Here is a 9,493-nt window from a genome sequence, read left to right on the forward strand (position 1 = left end):
AGGACAGCTTCTACCCCACTGTGATAAGACTATTGAACGGTTCCCTTATACAATGAGATGGACTATGACATCACAATCTACCTTGTTGTGACCTTGCACCTTATTGTCTACCTGCACTGCACTTCCCTGTAGCTGTTGACACTCTGTACTGTTATTGTTTTATCTGTACTACCTCAATGCACTCTGTACTAACTCAATGTAACTGCACTGGGTAATGAATTGACCTGTACGATCAGTATGAAAGACAAGTTTTTCACTGTACCCCGGTACAAGTGACAATAATAAACCAATACCAGTACCCTGTTGGGAGTTGTATACATGCCTCCGAATAATAGCCTGGATGTGGGGTACAAATTACAACAGGAGATTGAAAAGGCATGTAAAAAGACAATGTTACAATGGTCATGGGGGATTTCAATATGCAAGTAGACTGGGAAAATCAGGTTGGTACTGGATTCAAAGAGAAGGAATTTGCAGAATGCCTACAAGGTGGCTTTTTAGAGCAGCTTGTGTTCGAGCCCACTAGGGAAAAGGCAATCCTGGATTTGGTGTTGTGCAATGAACCAGATTTGATTAGGGAGCTTAAGGTAAAGGAACCTTTAGGAGGCAGTGATCATAATATGATAGAATTTCCCCCTGCAGTTTGAGAGGGAGAAGCTAAAATCAGATGTATTGATATTACAGTTGAGTAAAGATATCTACAGAGGCATGAGAGAGGAGCTGGCCAAAGTTGATTGGAAGGGATGACGATAGAGCAGCAATGACAGGAGTTTCTGGGAGTAATTCAGAAGATGCAGGATCAGTTCAACCCAAAGAAGTAGCATCCTAAAGGGAGGATGAGGCAACCATGGCTGACAAGGGAAGTCAAAGACAGTATAAAAGCAAAAGAGGGCATACAATATTGCAACAATTAGTGGGAAGCTGGAGGATTGGGAAGCTTTTAAAAACTAACAGGAGCCAACTAAAAAAGCAATAAGGGGAGAAAAGATAAAATATGAAGGCAAGCTAGCCAATAATATAAAAGAGGATACCAAAAGTTTCTTTCAGATGTATAAAGAGTAAGAGAGGCAAGCATGGACATTGGACTGCTGGAGAGGTAGTAATGTGGAACAAATAAATGGCGGACATACTGAATCAGTACTTTGCGTCAGCCTTCACTGTGGAAGACACTAGCAACATGCCAGAAATTGAGAGAATCAGGGGGCAAAAATGAGTGTAGTCGCCATTACTAAGGGGAAGGTGCTTGGGAAGCTGAAAGGTCTGAAGGTAGATAAGTCACCTGGATCAAATGGACTGCACCCCAGGGTTCTGAAAGAGGTAGCTGAAGAGATTGTGGAGGCCTGAATAGTGATCTTTCAAGAATCACTAGAGTCAGGAATGGTTCCAAAGGACTGGAAAACCACAGATGTCAATCCACTCTTTCAGAAGGGAGGGAGGCAAAAGACAGGAAATTATAGACTAGTTAGCCTGACTTCAGTGGTTGGTAAGATCTTAGGAGTCCATTAAGGATGAGGTTTCAGGGTACTTGGAAGCTCATGATAAAATAGCTGAGGTCAGCATGGTTTCCTTACGGGGAGGTCTTGCCTGACAAAACTGTTAGAATTCTTTGAGGAAGTAATAGGCAGGATAGACAAAGGAGAGTCAATGGATGTTTACTTGGATTTTCAGAAAGCCTTTGAAATGGTGCCGCACATGAGGCTGCTAAACAAGGTAGGAGCCTGTGGTATTACAGGAAAGGTACTAGCATGGATAGAAGATTGGCTGACTGGCAGAAGGCAGAGTGGGAATAAAGGGGGCCTTTTCTGGTTCGCCGCCAGTGTCTAGTGGTGTTCCTCAGGAGTCGGTGTTTGGTCTGCTACTTTTCACGTTGTATGTTAATGACCTGGATGATAGAATTGAGGGCTTTGTGGTCAAGTTTGCAGATAATACAAAGATAGGTGGAGGGGCAGGTAGTGTTGAGGAAGCAGGGAGTCTGCAGAAGGACGGACAGGTTGAGAGAAGGGGCAAAGAAGTGGCAGATAGAATACAGAGTAGGGAAGTGTACGGTCATGCACTGGTAGAAGGAATAAAGGTGTAGACTATTTTCTAAACGGGGAGCCAATTCAGAAATTGGAGGTGCAAAGGGACTTGTGAGTCCTAGTGCAGGATTCTCTAAAGGTTAACTTGCAGGTTGAGTCAGTAGTAAGGAAGGCAAATGCAATGTTGGCATTCATTTCAAGAGGACTAGAATATAAAAGCAAGGATGTAATGCTGAGGCTTAAAGGCTTTGGTCACTCCACGTTTGGAGTACTGTGAGCAGTTTTGGGGCCCATATCGAAGGAAGGATGTGCTGGCATTGGAGAGGATCCTGAGGAAGTTTACAAGGGTTAACTCATGAGGAGCACTTGATGGTTCTGGGCCTGTACTCGCTGGAGTTTAGAAGGATGAGGGGGGATCTCATTGAAACCTACCGAATATTGAAAGGCTTGGATAGAGTGGACATGGAGAGGATGTTTCCAGTAGTGGGAGAGTCTAGGACCAGAGAGCACAACCTCAGAATAGAAGGATGTCCCTTTAGAACCAAGATGAGGAGGAATTTCTTTTACCAGCGGGTGGTGGATCTGTGGAATTCATTGCCACAGACGGCTGTGGAGGCCAAGCCATTGGGTATATTTAAGGCAGAGGTTAATAGGTTCTTGATTAGTAAGCGTGTCAAAGGTTGCAGGGAGAAGGCAGGAGAATGGGGTTGAGAGGGAAAAATAAATCAGCCGTGATCGAATGGCAGAGCAGACTCAAAGGGCCAAATGGCCTAATTCAGCACCTAGGTCTTTTGCCTTACAACAAATGCCACAGAAACAGAAGATTAAAAATAATGTTATTCAATCTGAGTAGCTATTAAAGGCTGATCCCTGATTTTTTTTTAAATATAAAAATTATTGAGTAAGAACTGGGAGCAGTAGGGGAAAAAATCTTACTGGATGCTCACAGCAAGCAAAAACAAATAAGTGCAAGTGAGTCCCTTGGTAATAAGACAGCAGTACAACAAGAAGGAAAAAATAACAGACCCAGGATTCATTACCATAACAGGGCAGCTATTAATGCAAGAATGTATCTTACTACCACAGTGAGTGGGGACTTCTGTAAGCATGTGGAGAAAAAAAGAGATAACATAGCAGTCATCTTTTTTCACATCCAAACCTAATTTGTATTGCAGCAGCACTTGGGTCTCCCATCAGCTTTTCACTAGCGCTCTATGGTGGTGTGGCTGCTTAGCAACAGATAGCAAGGTGACTGGACACTCAGAAGGCACGTGACAAGCTACGAAAATCAGAAAAGAACTGCAGGGGCTGGGAATCTAAAATAAAACCATAAAATGCTGGAAACACTCAGCAGGTCAGGCAGCATGTGCGGAGAGAGAAATAGTTTTGTTTCAGGTCTGAGACCGTGAGAGCTTTCAGCCCATCACCAAAGCTCTAGCAAAGGAGGTGCTGGGAAGGTGTTAAGTCACAATAAAGTGGCTAAATTGGAAGGGAAAAAGTGGCTAAATTGAGGGAGCAGAAACTATATCCACTATTAATAACAGAATAACAATTGAGGCACTTGTAATTGGGCAGTGACAGGGTCAGTTTCCTATGACTCATTCCTACCAAACGCTAAGAAAACAGAAGGTTTAAAAAAAACTTTTAAATGTAAACTGCCACTAAAATCTGATCTCTAATATATAAAAAATAATGGAATATTTATTACAAAACACATTGGGAGTGGTACAAGGACTTCCTATTGGATGCTCATTGCAACCCAACCAAAAATAAAACCAGAGTGAGGCCAACAAAGTGCAAGGGACAGCTGTGTTCAAGGGCTGTCCAGAGAATAAATTTTTGCAAAGACAGAGCTCTATTTCTCAATCCTACTTTTAACTGTGGCTCTTTGTTTGGGGGGTGGTGGGAGAAGCAAATCTACTTCATTTATTTAAAATCCATATGGATGCAAGACTAAGTGAAAGCTCCAGGTCTGGCAGTGTCTTGTAAACCAGAAGACATTTGAGTGCTATCTGTATCGATCTGAGTTGGAAGCTGTATAGGCAGATCACACAACATTACACAGACCAAACAACATCAGGAACGTATTACAATGACTAAGAAGCTTACTCTTATCTTTAGTGCCCCCATTATTTCACCCTATCAGGGATGTCCTTTGTTCTACCCAATGCCATCCCCCACATTCTCTGCTACCTAGGGTGACGTGTTTCTCTCTTTCTCAGCTCTGAAGACTCCCAGACCTGAAACAATAACCGCTTCCCTTTCCACAGATGCTGCCTGACCTACTGAGTGTTTCCAACATTCTCTCCTCTTTTTAAAGTGCAAAAGACAAACTGCTGGAGAAACTCAGTGGGTCAGGCAGCATCTGTGGATAGTTGACCTTTTGGGTCGAGATGCTCCATCAGGGCTCAGGATCTCAGCTGGAAGTTTGCCATCCAATTCAGCAAGGGGAAGGGCAACAATCCACCTCCACTCAGCTTGCATCAGCTGTCCTTTGCCTGCTGTGCACAGCTGAAGAGCAAGCACATTCTGGCTTGACGTGACTGTCCCCGTCAACAAATTATGGGCGCACACACTCCTGGTCAAAGACCCAGCTGGGAAATGGGTTGGGGGAGTGGGCATGGGGCTGTGGGTTGCCAAATCACCTCACGTCAAGGCCTAGCTAGGTACTGATAGCTGTAGCTCACTGGCTTAACAGCCAAAATGGGGGAACAACACACTGGACCTAAACACTGAGCTGAAACTGAAGGGTGCAGATCACTGGCCCTGAGCTGGGAACCATTCCAAACAGAGGCTGAAGAGAGGCTGTAGATGAGTGACCAGGTTCCTGGGAGCAGAATGGAGAAGGTTCTCCAAATCCCCCATTATCTGACTTCAGATGACTTAGAGGTTGTGACCACTTTCTATGCACTTCTTACCGATTCTGCAATCAGCAACAATTTGTATTTATGCAGCACCTTTAATGCAATAAAACATTAACTATTCCATGGAAACATTAGTTATTGTTCTTGAACATTGCCGTACAAAATTTGAGCTGGGGTGCATAGAAGGCCAGGAGATCAAAAGCTTGGTCAAAGATGTTTTCTTTTAATTGAGATACAAAGCAGAGGGTTAGAGAGATACACAATGGTGCATCACAACTCCATCAGGTTCAATCCTGAGCTCTGGTGCTGTCTATGTGGAGTTTGCATGTTCTCCCTGTGATCATGTGGCTTTCCTCCAGTGTTCCTGTTTCCACCCACATCCCGGAGGTTTGCTGGCAGTTAACTGGCTGTAAATTACCCCAAGTGTAGGTGGTGGCAGGGCATTTGGGGAGGGGACATAGATACAGGGAATGTGGGAGAGAAGTTGTTAGAGAGAATGGGTGACTGATGAGAATAGTCTGAGATTCCGTCGGCTGAATGGCTTCTTTCTATGTTGTAAGAAAAAAAGTTTAGAGAGGGGTGTCCAGAGCTTAATGCCATGGCAGCCGAAGGCACAGTCACCATTAGTGGGATGAAGGAAACTGTGGTGATGTATGAATGAAGACATAGAGAAATTGGAATACTATTATCACATGTACCAAGGTACAGTGAAAAACTTGTCTTGCATATTGTTCATACAAATTAATACATTACACAGTGCATTGAGGTAGTACAAGGTAAAACAATACAGAATGCAGAATAAAGTGTCACAGCTACAGAGAAGGTGCAGTGCAGGTAAACAATAAGAACATGGGTATCTGGTAGCAGTGAAGGCTCTGGGGTGTTTACGGAGATAGGTCACAGAGGGATCTTAAAAGGATAAATATTGACGGGGAGCCAATGTAGGTCCATGAACTTGAGGAAGGTGGATGGTTAAGCCAGTGTAACATAGACCACAGAATTTAGGATGAGCTCAATATTTATATGGAAACCTTGTTTTGGACTGACCAAATATCTGAAACCCAAGAATTAGTTTGATAGTACAGTGGGGCAGCGCATTCGACTGCATCTGTACCACTTAAGTAGCATTAATGAGCACAGAGGTGGCAACAAAACACTCAGCAGCAGAACTTCATGACCTGATAAACCATGGCCTTACCTCCCCCAAGACGGCACTGGCATTACGATGGATAACTGTAAACATCTCCAAGCTTTCATGCATGTTCGTGTGGCTTCTATTATGAACAGGTCTGAAGTCCCTACCACTATTACCAGAAGTAAAAGACTGCTGTTCAGACATACCTCCTGCACTGAGCAACTGACTCCTATTCCACTTTGCACTGTTCCATCTATCTGACAGAGATGGACTATTGACAGGGGCTGCGCTTAACATAAATCAAAGCCTTCTGCGGCAGTTTAGTGGCCTACCATCACCCCACTCACTCCCAGACTTGGAGGGCCATCAGAAGGCACAATTAACCACCTACTTTCAGTGCGTGTATTTTAAAAGGAGATGGATTAAAACAGTAAAACATGCAGTCCTGCTGGAGCACTCACGGCACAAACCGAGGCTGTGCAGTATCGGATATGGAAAGGCAGTCTGTGCTCCTGACAGGACCCTTCATTCAAACAAGTGTCAGTTCGTTGCAATTGTCAAGAGCCTGCCACACTGACAACTCACCATGCAGATATTGAAAGAACCCAGTCACCAAGTTCAGTGATGTCACCCTCTTCCCAGAGACTGCCTTGCAGCTAGCCATTACTCGTGACGCATCTTAGAATGGATCGGTTTCCCCCGTGTCCCGCCGATCTCAGGTTCTGCTGCTGCTCAAGTGTGCTGCTGGGCTTGATGAATGGGCAGAGTGTGCCAGGCTGAAAGGCAGAATCCGATTCCTCCTCCCTCCTACCTCCTGTGGAAGGTGCGTGTCCCGGGAAGCCAACCACTGGTGGATTACACGTCCGTGCCAGGACCGCAGAGCTCCTGCTCTTTACATGGTTTTGCTGCATCTTCTCACACAGCACATCGTTGACAGCAAGACGAGAGATGAGATTAGCAGGGGACGATTGCTGCCTTTCAGGGGAAAGCTTCCCTTGTATTCATGGCAGTCAGAATGAAAAGCCACAGCAGCAATCAAGCACTCTGGCAGGCAGACTCTCAACATACGGTGTACAAACACGCACACACACAGAGCCGGAGCACACACTGCAGAGGACTGACAACGAACTGGTTTCCTGCTGCAATGACAGGCTACGTTTGAGCATACAGAGCATCTCAGACAAGGTTCGCAACAGAATTCACCCTTCGTGTAGCTCTGCCAAGCTTCCACTGTGAGCCCCCTAGTTCAGGAATCAGCACAGAGCATTTCCACACAAGAAAAGAACGTTGCATCGATTTCATGAATATTGGGAAAAAAAAGAAAGTCAAATCCATCAGTCTACATCCATTACACAAAAGCAAAGTTTTAAATGAATCTCACCAGCCAGGAATGTAAACCAAGACCCCTGCCATGGCAGCATCAATTAGTACTGGTAATCTACAGGCAGTTAGCACTGATTGGAATGCAAATCAGCCACTCTCCCACCTTCATACTACACACAAGACCGTAACTTGACACAAACGGTGATTAAAGGAGTAATCTGCAGTCTGCTTGCCCTTTGTATTTGTGAATATACTCAATGTCTATGCAATAGTTTTAAAATGGGAATGGGAGGAGGCCATTCATCCCTTTTAGTTTGACCTGTCATTCAATTGCACGGGTGATTGATAGTTCAACTCCATTTACCCATCATGGTGCCTCAAGCAAGGAAATTTGCGATCAATTATTTAACATTTTTAGATCAGAAAAGGGTGAAAGGCATAGCATTTATTCCTAATGTTTCACAAATGTACAGATTTGAAATTTACAGAAAATTGTTGTCTGCGAGACAGGGAAGAGGCGGGAGAAGGTAAAGAGGGGATTTTATTCCAGAACGGCCACAGCGTACAAAGGACAGAGATGTTTGTTGCCTCGCCTTCAAGTGTAACCCTGACAGTCAACCAGCAACTAACTGCAGGGGAGGTTAGGGAAAAGGCACAGAGGAGGGTGAGGGAAGGATGGGGACCAGGCCTAGTGGAGGAACGGGGAGATCAATTTAGAGGAAAGGGTGGTGGGAAAACAACGGTGAGGGGATGGGGGAGTTAGGGGTGGAGCAAGTTAAGTGCCTAGAGGCTGGGTCTCCAGTCAGATTGTGAAGAACTTACTTCCCTACGCTGAAAACAAGCATCTACCCTTACCCTCAGCTCTAGGCCCAGCTCCCTTTTTACTACACAGCAAGGTAGAGGACGTCACGACTACTCACAACCCATTATGCTCATGGACAACCTCATTACGTTCATGGCTTGGGGGGGAAAAAGTACAAGAGGCACACTAAGGCAAGCCTTTGCTAAGGAGCTGCTTGAGGACTCTATCTCTGACAGGTCTGTTTTCTCAGGAACGCGAGTATTTCTCAGCATGAGCCAACAAACCCTTCAGTAAAACCACTGATGTGACATGCAGAGAAACGGGGGCAAGAAACAGTGTGGGAGAAGCCACTTCCAGAGAAGGAATCATATAACAAATTCAAAGGTTTACATTCAAGGGCAGTACATGATATTTACAGTGAAGAAAGGCCATTTGAACCATTGGAAGCTGTGCTGCCCCACTGACACATCAATCCTCTGTCCCAGTTGTACTGCTCTTTCCACACCCATTGCTGACACGAGATACTGCAGTGTGCAGAACAGAGGATGGGAGAGGGAGGAAGTGGGCATGTACAAGATGAAGATTCTCATGATGGAGGGTGGGGTCGGAGGAGGAATGGCAGTGGGAATAAAATTCTTGGCTGGTAAGGGATGTGAATGTCAAGTCCCCAGGGCAAAGGGGGTCCTGGGGGAGCTGGCGGGCAGCAGCCAGGAGTCTGCTAAAGGGGCATAAAGGACAGGGGAACATGAAATGCAGAAGACAGAGAACTTCCATCAACAGCAACTCTACCCTGGGATCCCCTGTGCTCACGCTCAAACCTGCATTTACATGACTCTTACAAACCCAGGGGAGGATTGGCAGAACAATAGCACAGCTAGTAGAGCCGCTGCCTCACAGCGCCATAGACCCAGGTTCAATCCCGACCTCGGATGGTGTCAGTGTGGAGTTTGCACGTTCTCCCTGTGACCACGTGGGTTTCCCCCAAGTGCTCCCGTTTCCTCCCACATTCCAAAGACGTGCGGGTTGGTAGTTTAGTGTCTCACTGTAAATTTCCCCCGGTATGTAGGTGAGTGGTAGAATCTGGAAGGAGTTGATGAGAGTGTGGGGGAAGCAACAAAAAAAGGATTAATGTAAATGTGTAAGTGGGTGGTTGATGGTCAGCACAGACTCAATGGGCCGAAGGGTCTATTTCTGCATTGCATCTTCCTGATGTTATTATTCTCTGACATCCAAAAGTCAACCACAACAAATGATCTGCTTCTGAAGAGTCGTCCCTGTGCCAAATGTGGCGTAAACAATTTGTGCACAGGTAACTCTGCAAGCCTCTTGATAATGCATTTTGGTGCCATTT

General features: G+C 45.3%; 1 protein-coding gene across 1 annotated transcript in view; it reads right to left on the bottom strand.

The window, feature by feature from the left end:
* The window catches only part of syne1b (spectrin repeat containing, nuclear envelope 1b), a 392,896-nt gene extending 385,722 nt beyond the window's left edge, over positions 1-7,174 (bottom strand). The window contains 1 exon segment of the mRNA XM_052012795.1: positions 6,603-7,174. Coding sequence (XP_051868755.1) covers positions 6,603-6,681 — 79 coding nt within the window. The 5' untranslated portion in view covers positions 6,682-7,174.
* Between the last annotated feature and the right edge of the window lie 2,319 nt (positions 7,175-9,493).

This window comes from Pristis pectinata, chromosome 3 (genome assembly GCF_009764475.1).
Source record: "Pristis pectinata isolate sPriPec2 chromosome 3, sPriPec2.1.pri, whole genome shotgun sequence".
Lineage (NCBI taxonomy): Eukaryota > Metazoa > Chordata > Chondrichthyes > Rhinopristiformes > Pristidae > Pristis > Pristis pectinata.